The sequence below is a fragment of the Anabrus simplex genome, chromosome 2 (genome assembly GCF_040414725.1).
Source record: "Anabrus simplex isolate iqAnaSimp1 chromosome 2, ASM4041472v1, whole genome shotgun sequence".
Lineage (NCBI taxonomy): Eukaryota > Metazoa > Arthropoda > Insecta > Orthoptera > Tettigoniidae > Anabrus > Anabrus simplex.
Window position 1 is genome coordinate 482,623,773 of NC_090266.1, and position 17,530 is coordinate 482,641,302.

The 17,530-nt window shown below is 38.9% G+C and overlaps 1 protein-coding gene across 3 annotated transcripts in view; it reads right to left on the bottom strand.

Annotated features, from left to right (window-relative positions):
- Positions 1-17,530, bottom strand: part of Rip11 (Rab11 interacting protein) — a 302,722-nt gene that overhangs the window by 143,577 nt on the left and 141,615 nt on the right. For all 3 annotated transcript variants that reach the window (XR_010859090.2, XR_010859089.2, XM_067139175.2), the window contains exon 8: positions 10,169-10,397. Coding sequence is in view for 1 of the 3 variants with exons in the window: in XM_067139175.2 (XP_066995276.1) it covers positions 10,169-10,397 (229 nt within the window). In the remaining 2 variants the exon portion in view is untranslated. The remainder of the gene's footprint in view (positions 1-10,168; positions 10,398-17,530) is intronic.

Here is a 17,530-nt window from a genome sequence, read left to right on the forward strand (position 1 = left end):
GCTGGTTCAAGGTCCACTCAGCCTATTTGATTAGAATTGAGGAGCTATCCGACGGTGAGATAGCGGCCCTGGTCTAAGAAAGCCAAGAATAATGGTTGAGAGGATTCGTCGTGCTGACCACATGCCACCTCGTAATCTGCAAGCCTTTGGGCTGAGCAGCAGTCGCTTGGTAGGCCAAGCCCCTTCAGGACTGTAGTGCCATGGGTTAGTTTTTGGTTATATTGTTATGTCATCCGACCAACTCAGAGCACAGTGCTTCGCAGAAAATTTCACATGTGCTGGGCCAAAATCATTTTACTTCACAAACATGATCACAACTGAAAGAGTTGTGCATTTGACGTATATAATAAAATACAATACAATTATATTGCACTACATTTTTTATTATATAGTATTTTCGTGGTTTGTGGTATGGGTTACTGTAGTCATGCTGTAGTTCGTGAACCATGGGCAAAGGCAGAGTGGCCTAGTAAGTGGTCCTGAGAGTCGGGATACCAGTTGCTATGGAATAGGAGTGGATATTTCAAACGTATTATGAATCATGATCTTCACTATACTCAGGTGGCTACGACTACACAATCAACCAGCCATCCCTAATCTGATAGAGAAGAGATTCTCACTGGGACTATGTGTAAGTAGGGTAGCATCCTGCTTCACAAAATATTTTATGAGCATGTTCAGAATGTCTTAATCAACCCCTGGACCTACGGGAGTAATGTACTCCCCTTTCCATTTGAGGGACTCCTTGGAAACAACTTGGCAAATGAAATGGAATTCGATGGGGAGCTATCAATATTAATGGGGCTTATGAAAGAAAGAAAGAAAGAAAGAAAGAAAGAAAGAAAGAAAGAAAGAAAGAAAGAAAGGAAAAGAAGAACTGGCTGAGTCAGCAAAGAGGATGTGACTGCATGTGTTAGGGGTTAATGATATTTGGGTAAGGAGAGATAATGAGGAAGAGATAGGAAATTATAGTGGTTTCTTAACAGGTGTTAACCCTTTGGATGCCGACCCATAATAGGGCGTCATATGCATAGAATGCCAAGCATGTTTCAATGGATTTTCCATTACTGTATAAAATTTGTTATTTACGTCTCATTTTAAAAGATATGGAGGTAAAATTAGGTATGTGAGCTTGATATATTCCAAGGAATATAAACATATGAATTGCATTTCAAAAAACAAAATTTTGTGGAATATTGTGCACAAAAATAACATTATTTTTTATTTAAAGAAAGGGAAAACATAATTTGAAATTAATTAGCACATTTTACACTAAATCCAAAGTGACAATGTGAAGATATTTCATCTTAACTCTTATCGGGGATGATATATACCAATTTATATTGTTAATGTAGGTCTATTTTCCAATTTATAAACTAATTTCCAAAAACATTGAACATGTGGAGAGAAGGACACCAACAGTGTAACCTGTCAACGATTGGATATTTTATGAATTTTGGGAGAGTAATAGTAATCATTTGAGAGAACTGTGTCTAATACCAGTATTTGTTACAACAGAACAGTTCAGAAGATAAGAATAACATACAAAATCAACTAATAGTGTCAGGAATGAAAGTGTAAAGAACAGATTGAAATATTCTATGGGTGGAGCATCAGGATGAGGTAGACCTACATGTTTTGGCCCTGGGATTTGATAAAAATGGTAGGGATGGACAATATTACTTTCAGGGAATATGCATTCAGTCCAATAACCATCTATTTCACTTTCACTGACATTTTCATTAGCACTGTTACTATAACTCTTTGATGTTACACGAAATGTTGTAAGCCCATTAGCCAATGGCACGGCTTCATCATCCCTGGTGCGCTATCTGAAGACCCCAAAAACATCACATTCATCACTTTCGATAAAATTAGAGTCGCTTACATCTTCAAACCACCCCAAAAGTTCCTCAATTTCTTCTCCCGAATTAGGCCTACGTGACGACATGCCTTGTTGTCATAAATGTACTATTTACAACTTTACTACGACCTAAATAAATTGCTAAGTAACTATAAATACAGTAGAAATAACAATAACGTTAATATATTACGATAAGTAACTCAAATGCGTCAATTAGAACGTAAAATTATTGAAAACAAGTCACAACAAGCGGACATAAACAAACAAGGAGGCTGCCATATTGGATCATAGATGTCAAGCGCTCACAGATCACACACTCAAAATCGACGAGTAAACTAGCAAAAATGAAGATATGTCAGTGCCATCTAATGACATAAGAAGGAATTACAGTTACAAACATTCTACCTACTTGATTTGTGGCGCAATATAGCGCCTTACTGCATAACTACACCACTTATACGAGGGTGCCGATCGAATTGGCATCCTGGCATTTTTCGTACAGAATGTAAGTGCCGATGCATCGGCACCTTGGCACTGTAAGAGTTAATAAAGGGAAGGCCAGAGTGTAGCGTAGGGCTGTTGATCAGGAAAACTACTGCACACAACACAGTTTCTGTTAGGCACATAAATCAGCAAATGAGGGCAGATTTAGCAGTTGGAGGAATAAGGATGAGAATTGTCTCATTATATTCACCATGTGAAGGGTGCAGATGAGGATGAAGTTGACAAATTTTATGAAGCACTGAGTGACATCATAGTCAGGGTCAACAACAAGGATAGGATAGTGCTAATGGCAATTTCAACGCGAGAGTTGGAAATAGAACTGAAGGACATGAGAAGGAGATGGGTAAATGTGGGGAATGTATAGAAGCTAATTTTTTGCTAGATGCTTAACGTCGCACCGACACAGATAGGTCTTATGGCGACGATAGGACAGGGAAGGGCTAGGAGTTGGAAGGAAGCGGCCGTGGCCTTAATTAAGGTACAGCCCCAGCATTTGCCTGGTGTGAAAATGGGAAACCACGGAAAACCATTTTCAGGGCTGCCGACAGTGGTATAGAAGCTAATAGGAATGGGAAGTGTTTACTGGACTTCTGTGCTAGGATGGGATTAGCAGTTATGCATCCTTCAAGTATAAGGCTATTTATCACTACACACATGAGTATAGTGCATCTGATCCATAATACACTATACCATAACCAATTCTGTATTAAGAAAACCTGTTAGGAATGTGCAGGTATTCCGTGCATTTTTTGAAGATACAGACCACTGTGTCATATAAAGTGAACCAAGTACTCTAGTCTCTAGGCCTAGGAAAGAGTAGGTGAAATCCGTATGCAGACAAATAAGGGTAGAAAATCTCCAGGAAGAGGAAACTAGGCAGAAGTATATGGATATGACTAGTGAGAAGTTCCAAACAATACACAGTAAGCAATATCAGGATATAGCAAGTGAATGGATGGCATTCACAGATGCTGTAGTAGAAACACCAAGGGAATGCCTATGAACAACTGCGTAAAGATGAGAAAAGGACAACATCTTTGTGGAATGATAAAGTAAAGGCAGTTTATAAACCCAAATAGAAGGCATTTCGGAAATGGCTCGAAATAAGGACTGATGCAGACAGGGAATTATACCTATATAAAATAAACAGTGGGAAACAATTAATTGTTGAATCCAAAAAGTCGTGGGAAGATTCCTGAAATAAGCTGGAAAGGCCAGCCAATCAGCAAGGAAACCTTTCTGGACAGTAATAAAGTATCTTAGAAAGGAAGGGAAAAAGGAAATGAATAGTGTTGAATGAATAAATCAGGTGAAGTCATAGTAGATCCCAAGGAATCACCAGACATGTGTAATTAATATTTTAAAAATGTTTTCAATGTAAAATGAAACAGTTTTGTTGACATCGCAAACAAACGAGCTGAGGAGGAGGAGGAGGTGGAGGAGATTAGTGAAATTACACTTGAAGCGGAAAGAATGGTAAATATTCTCCCCTCTCATAAAGTGGCAGGAACAGACTAAATTAGACCTGAAATGGTGAAAATACTGGGAAGGCAAGGATGAGATGGCTTCGTAGAGTAAGAAGATTAGCATGTAATGTTAGTAAGGTACCTTATGACAGGACTAAAGCAGTAACTGCACCAACTTATAGGAAAGGGATCTGGACGGATTGCAACAACTATCCAGGTATCAGTATAATCAGTATACCAGACAAGGTGTTTACAGGCGTTTTGGAAGGGAGGGAGCAATCAGTGGTCGAGAGTAAGTTGGATGAAAACCAGTGTGGTTTCAGACAACACAGGGGGATATCAAGATCAGATTTTCAAGTATGTACCAGGTAATTGAAAAATGCTTTGAGGAATATAGACCGTTATGTTCGTGTGTCGCAGATCTAAAGAAGGAATGTGACAGGGTACTGAGGAAAAAGATGTTGGCCGTACTAGGGGATTATGGGATTTCGGGTAGATTATTAAAAGCTAGCAAAAACACTATGTTGACAATTGGGCTGGAGTGAGAATTGATGGCAGAGCGAGTTCTTGGTTCAAGGTACTTAAAGGGGTTAGACAAGGCTGTAATCCTTTAACTTCTTGTTAAGTGGAAATGTGGTTAGCAGTTTGGCCTATGCTTACAACTTGGTCTTAATGGCAGACTGTGCTGAAAGCCTGCAATCTAATATCTTGGAACTTGAAAATAGGTGCAATGACTATGATATGTAACTTAGCCTTTTCAAGACTAAAGTGATGGCAGTGGGGAAGAAAGCCTAAGAGAAATATTCGATGGGGAATACAAAATTGGACCAGGTAGATCATTTTGTGCATTCAGGATGTGTATTCTCCCAGGATCGTAGTATAAGTGAGATTGAGACTCTGTCATGGAGGGTAAGAGAGGTAGAGGGAGACCAAGACAACAATAGACTCAGTTTATAATGATATAAAGATATGAGGTATGGAACTAAATGTGGTCTCGGAGCTAGTTATAAATAGATGATTGTGGAGGCATTTAATAAATTCACAGAGATGCAAAATTATTTTACCACAGCAATATAATACCATTTCATGTGGATGTAAAGCACTCTTCAGATCAAAACTTGTCTACAACAGGAAAATTACATGTATTTGTAGTGTATGTAGGTAACATGTGAATGAAAGTATTTAAGTACCATAAATAGTTCCATATATCAAGAAACAAATTATACAAAACACAAGTTTAATAACATTGGAATTAGGCTACATTTAAGGTATTAAAAGAAATTAACTAGAATTTTGGGAAACAAAGTAAGAATTGACTTATTTTTAAATGTAGTAATTCAGTAAGAGGTACACTATAGCATGTATAAGTAGTAAGTGGGTACGTTCAACGTATTTCCACTAAGGGGTGAAAACACTTTTGGAACATCTAAAAAAAATCATATAGGTAAAAAAAAAGAAGCATCCTGCTATGCTTTCCGCTGCCGTATTTCAGCTACCTCTATTTATGCAGGTTAATAAAAAGTTTTAGTATATTTCTAATGCACACAAGTTAATAAAAATTTCTAAGGATAAATTTTCCGCTACTTTTTTCTTTCTAATAAATGGAAGCCAAAAACATAATGTCTGCTACCATAAATAAATACTCTATAACAGAACTTCTTGGAAATAAAACAAAACCAACCAACGAAAGATTTGGATTATGGTTACTAACAGAAAATTTAAATAACTTGAATCCTATTACAAATATTGGAGATATTAAATTACATAAATGGAGAACAAAAAAATTACAAGAATTTAAACCAATTACAGAACCCTTTTGTGATAATGTTATGCTTGTAAAAATAACAGATTTTGTAGACTGCAATGGAGAAGTGAAAAAAATAAATTTCTTAGAAAAAAAGGAAGCATAGTAGTATTATAAGATCTAGATTTTCTAAATTTAATTTAGCAGGACATGGAGTTAAAGCAAAAATACTCTAATCCAGTTGCTATTCCTTATAAATAAAATTAATAATGTTATTTGTTTTACGTCCCACTAACTACTCTTTTACGGTTTTCGGAGACGCCGAGGTGCCAGAATTTTAGTCCCGCAGGAGTTCTTTTCCGTGCCAGTAAATCTACCGACACGAGGCTGACGTATTTGAGCACCTTCAAATACCATCGGACTGAGCCAGGATCAAACCTGCCAAGTTGGGGTCAGAAGGCCAGCGCCTTAACCGTCTGAGCCACTCAGCCTGGCTATAAATAGAATTAGTACATGTTAAACTCGATATACTATTAAAAGAATTACCAGATATTTTAAATAACTTAAAAAAAGAACACTATTATCTCAGATATAAGACAAGATTTTGCAGGAATTTTTAATACAGAAGAAATGATTAAACATTTAACAAATAATTTTAATTTTTGCATACAAGAAAGATTGTAAAGAAGAATATAATGTAATAGTTAATAATAATGATTCTGTTGGAATAGACTGTTTAACATGGATAAATTCTAATTCTTGGGTTAAAATATATAATAAATTTACTGTATTTACTTGCATATTAGACCCCTTTCTTCCCCACTTTTACAGCCAAAAAAAGTGAAGGGGGGCCCAATATGCAATAACTTCAAATTTTGTGCAGTGAAACATGACTTTTAGGCTATAAAGAGCAAGAAATTGTACATGTAAACATTCTACACTGTTCTTTAACAAACCTATGAATGTATTTGAGTTATACTGGCTATTTTTTGGGAAGGCAGTATTTCTAAATGTAAAAAGCCAATAAATGGTGAACACGACTTTTAGGTCTACATATAAAGTAAACATAATCCGTTCTAGTTACTCATATCACGTCATTCACTTCAACTTATTAATTCCTCTGATGAGGTCAACGTCAGGAAGGGCATACGGTCGTAAAAACTCGCTACAAAGATTCGTCCCACTTCATACTCGACCCCATAGAGAAAAGGGATAAGGGTATCGTATTATATTATATAATAGTGATACAAAATAACTCAATGGCCAGTCATTTGTCTCTTTCATTTGAGCAGTAGGCCTACCAGACAGTAAACCTGTTCACTGCTTTCATTTAAATTGTCTTGCGCTGCTAACTTCCCTGCTTTCGGCGTGTCATCATTCCAAGTGACGTTATCTTCACTGTCATCTCGTCAGCCATGCACTGCAATTGAGACCGAGAGCATTTGAGGTCCCGTCTTTTTGAACCTTTTAAAAATATTTTTGTTCCTGACTATAGAGTCCAAACTGTGTGAAGCTATTTCCAAATGGTTTCTGGAGATCGTCTCTGATATTCCCAGCTGGTGTGTGTGCAGTAGAAGCCACTCCTGAATATAGCCATGTTGTTGAAAGCGTGCCAAACCACAAGTTGATAACTAGCGTATGGTATGTTGTATGTGTATGTTCAGTCTTCAGCCCTAAGGCTGGTTGGATCCTCAACAGCTTTGCCATCAGCTGTCATAGATGGCCTAGGCATCACTGAAGAGGCACACTAGGGAAATGAGGTAGTTTCCTTTTGCTTTCCTCACCGAGCCAGAAGTTGCTATTACATATCAGTCTGCCAAGTCCACTGAAATGCATGCACCAACCGACCCTAGGAGCAACATTTCCACACCATTCATAGCAGGGACTGGCTGCAGAAGGAATGGCATTACTAGGACCGCTCATACTTCAGTCACTTTCATATTGTCAAAGCCAAGGATAAGACAGAGACAGATCAATGAAAGTAACAAAATTGCTCCAGCCCATACCAGCAAACATAGTGCACTGTAAACACTACGCCCTACCAGCAAAGGCGTTATGAATTGTATTTCTGAATGTAATACATACTGACTGGAAGCATTTTTTTGATAACTGCAGCTGTTGAAAGCCAGACCCTTATTTTGAAGTATATTTCATGCTCGTTCTCTACATTTATCACATCAGGATTTACCTAAACAGCTGTAAATGAGATAAGAGAGACCACATTGTTTAGGCTAGGTATGGTATCGCCTGTATAGTGCCAAAAGTTCCGTGATGGAAAGAATAAAAATAACAGGAAAGTTTGCCACATTTATGGATATCTACAGGTGTGCCGGTAATGCATTTTACTATCATAATATTTAATTTTGTACGTTCGTTGTTTCCATTTTTTATTAACGCATACCCTGGTGTGTTTGTTTGGTGTCTCCGAAAATCATTGAAAGTAAGTGGGGACATAATAAATCAATATTATTATTATTATTATTATTATTATTTGTTAGGTACGTTGGCAAGTAAAATAATTGTGATTGGATTGTTCTTATCATGTTTTAAACATACTTCTCTCACAAGAAAACCCTATATTGGCCCGAGTTACAAGATATTAAACGATCACTTTATTAATGATCTCGCCTGCCTATATTAATAGGCCTAACAACAACCATGAATATTTCTTACTTTCCTCACCCTGAGGCGGTGCAGCTCTTTCTTTAGACAGGCTCCCAGTGGAAGGGAGTTGCATGTACAATTTTTACCGCAAATCAACCTTCCTGCCATTCGTAAAAATCTGGCAATACGGTACTGGGAATCGAACTCAGGCTCCCGAGAACGGCAGCTACAGTAATTGTGCTATTACACTGGCAGACATTCTTAACTACAAAACACAGACATATATACATGACTGATGTGCGCCTGCAATGCGCAGGTCAGACATAAAACTATTCACCTATTTGTGCGACGTCATCAGAGCTGCAGTAGGGCCATGCTACGGAGGTGGACATTTCTCAACTACGAAACACAGATGTACCGCATGACTTCGAAGCGCGATTTCATTACGTGGGTCGTAAAGACAAAACTATTCACAAATTTGTGTGATCTCACCAGAGCTGCATATGGCTTGTAGCCGCTTCGAATGGGAATCGTTCTTCTCCGATAATTACATTGGGGGAGGACTTGTATGCAAGATTTCTTTTTCATCTTCTTCGTCTCGAAAAGCCTAGAGGGGTCTAATACGTGAGGGGGCCTAATTCACGTTTAAATACGGTATTTGCCAATTAACAAGTCCTGGAGTTAATAAACAACTAGGAAACCATATAATAGATTTTTGAAATTGTCCAGATAAAAGATTAAGGGGAACATTTTCTTCCACATTAGCTAAAGAGAATGGAATAACTAGATTAGAAGCAACGATTTTTAATTATCGTAATCTGTAAGTTTCATTTCCGCATTGATACTATACACAAATACAAGGAGAAGAAGACTACCACCTAATCAATACTTTATTAAATTAGAACTACACGACTGGTTTCGACCTTTCTAGGTCATCTTCAGGTGGTCACAGAATCGCATATAACATATCATGCAATCATAAAACATTACTAAATCTAACAAAGAATGTCATACGATGATAACATGTCAAATTATTCTCATGATTGGGGGCAATCGTCGAATTGGAAACTTGGTATATACTGGCTTTTCATGAATAACATAAAAATAATGTTATTTGCTTTACGTCCCACGAACTACTCTTTTACGGGTTTCCGGAGACTTTGAGGTGCCGGAATTTAGTCCCGCAGGAGTTCTTTTACGTGCCAGTAAATCTACCGACACGGGGCTGACGTATCTGAGCACCTTCAAATACCACTCGACTGAGACAGGATTGAACCTGCCAAGTTGGGGTCAGAAGGCCAGCGCCTCAACCGTCTGGCCACTCAGCCTGGCAACATTCATAAAAACACATTTATAAAAGTCTGGATTGTTCATAGGCATGAGTTCTTCTGAAATTAGGTGCTAGCTTTGTAAAATATGTAAGGTAAAACAGAAAGAGCATGTGTATTGATCACAATTTGTTAGTTTTATGGAATGATGGGCTTATGGGTTGCACTTCCTTGTTTCCTAAACCTTCAGTTATACACTGTGATAGAATCTTGTTGCCCGATATTGATTTGCCTTAATTTTTAAAAAATAATTAGCTCTGTCCTTGAAGTGTCTTTAAGTGGTTCTTTGATGCGTGTCAGGTTTTGTTTGTCGATTCTTTTGAGATAAGTGTTTTTTAAAGAAGAGATGGCTGTGTTAAGATCGGGGCTTCATTCATTCCATTCCTGACCTGGTCGAGTGACTGGAAACAGGCCGAGGATTTTCTTTTTCACTAACCTTATAGCATGTGTAAATTCCTATATTTAAACTTGCTAGGTAATATAGAAACCTCATGTATGTTCCCATTTGCTTTTCAGTAGTCCGTTTCAATTTAGGATAATATAGAGCAGAAAACAAAAATTATGAGGAAATCATATAAAATAAAATAAAAAAAACCCTGTTAATTGCGACAGAATGAACAGAAAAAGCAACATACAATTACAGCATACTTGGGCTTACCTTTTCCCTGCTTTCCATATAATTTTTGTTCCCATTCATCCACATTTTTGTCTTGAGTAGCACTAGAGGTGCGCGATGACTTTGTGGAAGACACAGTAGAACCAGAGCCAACATTACGTCTAAGGAATTCTCCGCCAGCAAGATTTTCTAGAGACCCTATAACTGGAGTACTTGCTGTCTGATGTGTACTCAAAGAGCTCTCTGAACTCTTATGGGACAAGTCATCAAACTGTAAAGTGAAAACAAAACAGGTTATGACAACAGGGTAAATTTTTCTATGATAAACAGCAGTAAATATTTTAGCTGTCAACTATAGGTATGGTTAACAATAGTAACTGGGTAGCTTCATAGAAAATAGTACAAAAGTTGTACAAAGCACCTCCACAATCCTCTATTTTCAACTAGCTCCTTGGTCTCTTACTTCTACACCTTTTATGAGCATTAAAAAAATATTCTAACTATTGCCAATTTGGTCTCTATTTTCTTTGCTTACCCTCCATGGTGGAGTCCATTTTCTTATGCAACCTATCATCTTCCATTTGCCTCACATGACTCCACCATCAAAGTCCGTTCATACACATATCTTCATCCATTTTCTATCTTCCTATCTATTTCTTTATCTCCTCCTGTCATTGTTCCCATCTCTATGTAGCAGCAATCAATCGCTAGTTTGATGTTTGCATTAGGGATCAAACTTCTTGAATGCAGAATATTAACAAATTCCAACAATGGAGTTTCGGTTCTTTTTACGTAGTTTAAGGGAAATCGTGCTTTCTAATATATCCAGGATTCAAGAACTAGAGGAAATCCAAAGAAATGCAGCTTGATTTGTTCTGGGTGATTTCTGACAAAAGAGTAGCATTACAAAAATGTTGCAAACAGGGGCTGGGAAGATTTGGGAGAAAGGAGACAAGCTGCTCGACTAGGCGGTGTGTCAAAAGTGTTACAATATTTATTAATAATCACCTTTTCAATAAAAAAACACAGTCTTATAGGGACATGTTTCGCCCTTGTATGGGCATCAACCTTATCTCGTAACTTTTAGGTTTATAATCAGGAACCTGATATACCTTATCAAAATATTATATAAATACTACATGTTACAAAGTTAAAAATTCTTGTAAGTATTCGTGTTTGACAGTTTAAAACATAAACACACTGGAAACATCTAAAAGTATGATTGAGACGGACGATTGTTGTTAATAAAATCATACATATAAAAACCTTTCTAAAGTTAACTAACCATTCTGTCTATGTTTGCAGCTTTGATTTTGAATGTCCAAGGCTAAAACTGTATTCCTGAACACTTGTTAAAAGATCTACTGACTCGTTTGTATGACGTATTATAAAATCCATATTGAATGGAATTATAATTGGTTTCCAGAACCTGAGCGAACTTATTCACTAGTTGGTGATATCAGATTGCCCTTTTTTTAATTATTAGTAGAGGTTTTATTTTGAGTTAAAAGATTGTTTAACTATTATGATTACTGACTTTTGAAGATGTTATTAGAGCATGTGTAGTTGAATCCAGCACTCTTTCCAATCTTGTTGTGGTAGTGAAGAATGGGTTCTCGCTAAGCATTGCTGTGTGTTGCTTGAGTGTACAATTGCTATTTCTTATAGTTACGAGTCAAAAGGGGATGTTCAGACTGGTGTTAACTTGTGCTTGAATGTTTGCTCTATATTGCTGGAAGGTGTGTAGAAAATTATCTGTAACGAGAGGAGGGTATAGAAAAATTAGACTTGAACTGAGTACAGCTAAGCTTTGAAAAAGTCATTGTTTGCATATTACTTACCCCCTCGACTGTTATGAAAGTGACTAGACGCTCTGGCTGTGCAGGATTGACTGACACTAGTGCTTTTTGTATTGTATCGGTGTGAGATTAGGGGCGGGGGCTGTGGTGGGTAAGAGAGGATGGGCGGAGCGTTGAGTTTCTGCGCTGTTGGTTGCAGGGAGTTTTTAGGGGCAGACTGGGAGGGAGTTGTGTTAATTAATATAGCGGGAGTTTTTGAGGATGGAGATTTAAAAATATTAAGAAAGTTCTTATGTTATGAATTCAAATTTTTGTAATAAATTAGGTAATATCTCATATAGAGGATTCTTTACTTCAATTATATCATTGAGATTTTGGTCTTTAGTACTGGCCTAAATAGATATAAATGTTTTCTAATTTACTCATTAATTTACTACTTTTACCTATTCTTTTGATAATTCTGAGGTCTTGTTCTATAGTTGTGAATTGATGCCCTGTTTCCTTCGTATGAGATCTCATAGCTGAATACTTATTGTGTTTGTTGGCGTTGTAGTGCTCCATGTATCTTAAGAAAAAACCAACTCCAGCCTGTATAAAGAACTTGGCAAAGCTTAATGGATATAAAATAGAAATGATTAACCGATTAATTAATAAGGTCAAACTTAAACAACAAACCTCATCCCGGACAGACCTATAAAATCTATCACCTATAATAACCCAGTCATTTACCAAGTCTCGAGCCCCTTAAAAAAGCATAATGTCAGCACTGCATTCAGGCCTTAAACACTAATCAGAACCTATTTTTCAACCACAACACAGTCAATTCAAAAAGTAACCTTTATTCAGGGTCCGGCATATACAGACTTACATGTGCACAATGTGACGTCTCATATATCGGACAAACAGGCAAGAGTTTTTTCATAAGAAACATGGAGCACTACAATGCCAACAAACACAATTAGTATTCAGCTATGAGTTCTCATATGAAGGAAACAGGGCATGAATTCACAACTATAGAACAAGACCTCAAAATTATCAAAAGAATAGGTAAAGATAGTAAATTAATGAGTGAAGTAAAAAACATTTACGTCTATTTAGGCCAGTACTACAATAAAGACCAATATCTCAATGATATAATTGAAGTAAAAAATCCTCTATATGAGAGATTACCTAATTTATTACAAAAATTGAATTCATAAGAACTTTCTTGATATTTTTAAATCTTCGTCCTCAAAAACTCCCACTACATTAATTAACACAACTCCCTCCCAGTCTGCCCCTAAAAACTCCCTGCAACCAACAGCGCAGAAACTCAATGCCCTGCCCATCCCCCCTTACCCACCACAGCTCCCCCCCTAATCTCACATCGATACAATACAAAAAGTACAAGTGTCAGTCAATCCGGCACAGCCAGAGCGTCTAGTCACCATCATAACAGTCGAGGGGGTAATATGCAAACAATGACTTTTTCAAAGCTTAGCTATACTCAATTCAAGTCTAATTTTTCTATACCCTCCTCTCGTTACAGATTCATTTTCTACACACCTTCTAGCAATATAGAGCGAACATTCAAGCACAAGTTAACACCAGTCTGAACGTCCCCTTTTGACTCGTAACTATAAGAAATAGCAGTCGTACACTCAAGCAACACACAGCAACGCTTAGTGAGAACATTCTTCACAACCCCAACAAGATTGAAAAGAGTGCCGGATTCAACTACACACGCTCTAATAATAACATCAATGTCAAAAGTCAGCAATCTTAATAAACAATCTTTTAACTCAAAATGAAATCTCTACTAATAATTAAAAAAAGGACAATCTGACATCACCAACTAGTGAATAAGTTCGCTCAGGTTCTGGAAACCAATTATCTCATAATTCCATTCAATATGGAAAGAATGTAATCAGATTTTATAATGTGTCATACAAACACATCTTATGTTTCTTCCCTTTTCCTGTACTTATCCAGCTTTCTTCTTATCCTACTCTTATCCCACATCGTCCAGCTCCATGGATAAATGGTTAGTGTGCTGGCCTTTGGTCCAGAGTGTCCCGGGTTTGATTCCCGGCCGGTTCAGGGATTTTAACCTTAATTGGTTAATTCCAATGGCTCGGGGGCTGGGTGCATGTGGAGTTTTCAGCATTAGAAATCATCCTAGGTAGGACCCTATATTCACAGACATGCAGGTCACCTGATAGGCCGTCTACGAGAAAATTACCTGCACTAGGCCTCTCCGGAGACCACACACCATTATATATATCCAACATCAAGACTGAAGATCTGTCAAGATGGCCCCGCAATGAGTGTTGATGCCCACCCTCCTGATTAAGCTGGAAAGTAAGAACGAGCTCGCCAGGGCCAGAGAAGAGATGTATGTAGAAGAACTGGAATTGATAAGGAGAGAGATCCTATCTATTTGAAGACAGCAGTGTACAAAGACGTGGAGATTGTCTTTGTTCTTTTAATAATAATAATAATAATAATAATTTAGTCCCGCAGGAGTTTTTTTACGTGCCAGTCAATCTACAGACACAAGGCTGACGTATTTGAGCACCTTCAAATACCACCGAACTGACCTAGGATCGAACCTGCCAAGTTGGGGTCAGAAGGCCAGCGCCTTAACCGTCTGAGCCACTCAGCCCGGCTCTTTGTTCTTTTGTGTTTCCATGTTTGTAATAGCCTCCTGCTTCTGTTGCTCCCTCTTCCCACACTGACCTGCCATTATGTTTGTCCTATTATATGTGTTCCTTTCTTATCCCCTTCTTCTCTCTCTTCCTCCCCTTCTCTCTCTGACTTGAAAATAACTTTAGTATACAAGGGTTGGGGCAAAAGTCATTTCAACTATTTTTTTCTTGCAGATATGCGAGCGGATCACAAACTGCTATTTGTCGCGTAGAAGATATCCAGGCATAGTGTGTATTTACGATGACAAATGGCCTTGTGATTGCGGGTAGTAGCACAGAGCGCGATTGTGAAATCAGTTGTGTGGTGAGCGCTGTGCGAGATGGAAGTAACCCATGTTGAGCAGCGCACATACATTAAAATAGCCGTTCTCTGGGGGAGATTTTTTTTTTTTGCTACTTGCTTTACATCGCACCGACAAAGATATGTCTTATGGCGACGATGGGAGAGGAAAGGCCTAGGAATGGGAAGGAAGTGGCTGTGGCCTTCATTAAGGTACAGCCCCAGCATTTGCCTGGTGTGAAAATGGGAAACCATGGATAACCATCTTCAGGGCTGCCGACAGTGGGGATCGAACCCACTATCTCCCGATTACTGGATACTGGCCGCACTTAAGCGACTGCAGCTATCGAGCTCGGTCTCTGGGGGAGAAATGTGAGAGAATGTCACAGTGAATTAGTGGCAGCCCTTGAGAATAATGCTCTCCTATACCGTACAGTAGCACGGTGGGTAGGAAAGTTTCAGCAAGAACATGACCAAAATTCATCAATGGCGATTTTTCTTGACAGGAAGTGGTCGTCGTCTTGTTGCCAGTGTGCTAGGTTGTCAGAGCATGTTGCATATTGCATCCACCATTGAACTTCCATCAGTGCATGCGATACCAACTACGATGCGAATTTGCGCAGATGCAGCTCTTTCCACAATATCCTGTGGGTGGTGTGTTTCTCTATGTCACTTGCCCTCTCTAACTCCACTAGCGTCCATCGTCTGTCCTCGTCCAGGAGCTGCTCAATGATGGCACATGGCACATTGGTCCGCATACTGACAGGTCGTCCTGAGCATTGCTGATTACTGGTTGCCACACGTCATGACACATACATGGCTATACGGTTGGAATGAAGTTGCTTCAGTCAATCACTATGTTTTCCACGGACAAATACGTTGAGATGCTCCTTATCGGAGGAAAAGCATGAGAGAATTAGTTGCAGGCACTACCTATGTATCAGGAAAGAAGTTTACAAACTCCAGGGATACTTCAGACAATACCATATGTCCGAGAGAAGCCCGTAACATTTGGTGAGAATGAAGAGGCTGTTCTGGGCACAGCTCACAACCCACACACTACTACAGAGCAATTGCACAACAGGTGAACATCAGCCAAGCTTCTGTGTTACGAATACTGCATGCACATAAATATCACCCCTACCAACCACGGCTAAACCATGAGGTCCACAGATGGGATTTACAAGCTCAAATGAATTTCTGTCAGTGACTGTTAGGAAATCTGGAAAATGATGCACCATTCCTGTTGAAAATCCTGTTCTCACACAAATCATGATTCCACAATAATTGTACAATCAAGCGCCACAACTTGCACTATTGAAGTGCTGACAAACCCCACTGGGTGCAAGAGGCAGCCTATCAAGTGCAAGAGAGAGTGAATGTATGATGTGGAATCTTGGGTGATCGACTTATTGAACCTTATTTCTTTCACGGCCTTTCATCAGACGCATGTTACCTGCACTTTCTACACCATGAACTTCCACTTCTGCTGGAGGACGAACCGCTTGAAAAATATTTAACGATGTGGTTTCAACACGACGGAGCTCCACCACATTGGATGTTAGCCATCTGTAAACATCTGAATGAGACACATGCAGGAAAATGGGTAGGAAGAGGACCTGTCTCTAGGCCCACCATGTCACTGGACTTAAATCATTAGTCTTCTTTCTCTGGGTGTGTTTGAAGCAAACAGTTTACACCCAGGAGCCAAAAATCCCGACCACCTCCAACAACTCATTGCTGAAACCTGCAAATCAATGTGTCCAGATGTGCATATACCAAGCAAGTCATCACTTCGAACACTTGCTAACGTAACTTACCAACCATTGTTAGTGCAGTTTGCCCCCACCCCCTACCCCCACTATATATCCCGCCTTCATCCGACCCTGATGACATACCGGCCCTTCTTAAGGCCACACATACTTACATTCACGGAAAGTGTGTATAAAAGGGGATATGTAACATACATTCAGAGATGGTAAATAAACTAATACTGTTATTTTGCTTTACGTCACACTAACTACTTTAACGCCAACAGACTTTTAATATCGCCAAGTGACTAAGATAAAAGTACACGATTCCATGTGATTAAGGAAGAAGTACTTAGAGAACTGTTTATTTTATTATTTTTTTTTTTTGCTAGGGGCTTTACGTCGCACCGACACAGATAGGTCTTATGGCGACGATGGGATAGGAAAGGCCTAGGAGTTGGAAGGAAGCGGCCGTGGCCTTAATTAAGGCACAGCCCCAGCATTTGCCTGGTGTGAAAATGGGAAACCACGGAAAACCATTTTCAGGGCTGCCGATAGTGGGATTCGAACCTACTATCTCCCGGATGCAAGCTCACAGCCGCGCGCCTCTACACGCACGGCCAACTCGCCCGGTGAACTGTTTATTAATTGTTGCAATACAAGTTTCAACTCTGTTCAATGACGGATCAGAACTACCCTGAAGATGACTTGACTTACTTGAAAATTACTGTTGTTCCTTGAGGAACATAGGGCATCAACAAAGCATCTCCATCTGATCCTGTCGCCAGCCAACCTCTTCACCTCTTTCCAGGTCCTGCCTTCTTCCATTGCCTCCATGTGTACAGATCTTCGCCACGTTTGTTTGGGCCTTCCTCTCCTCCTTTTAC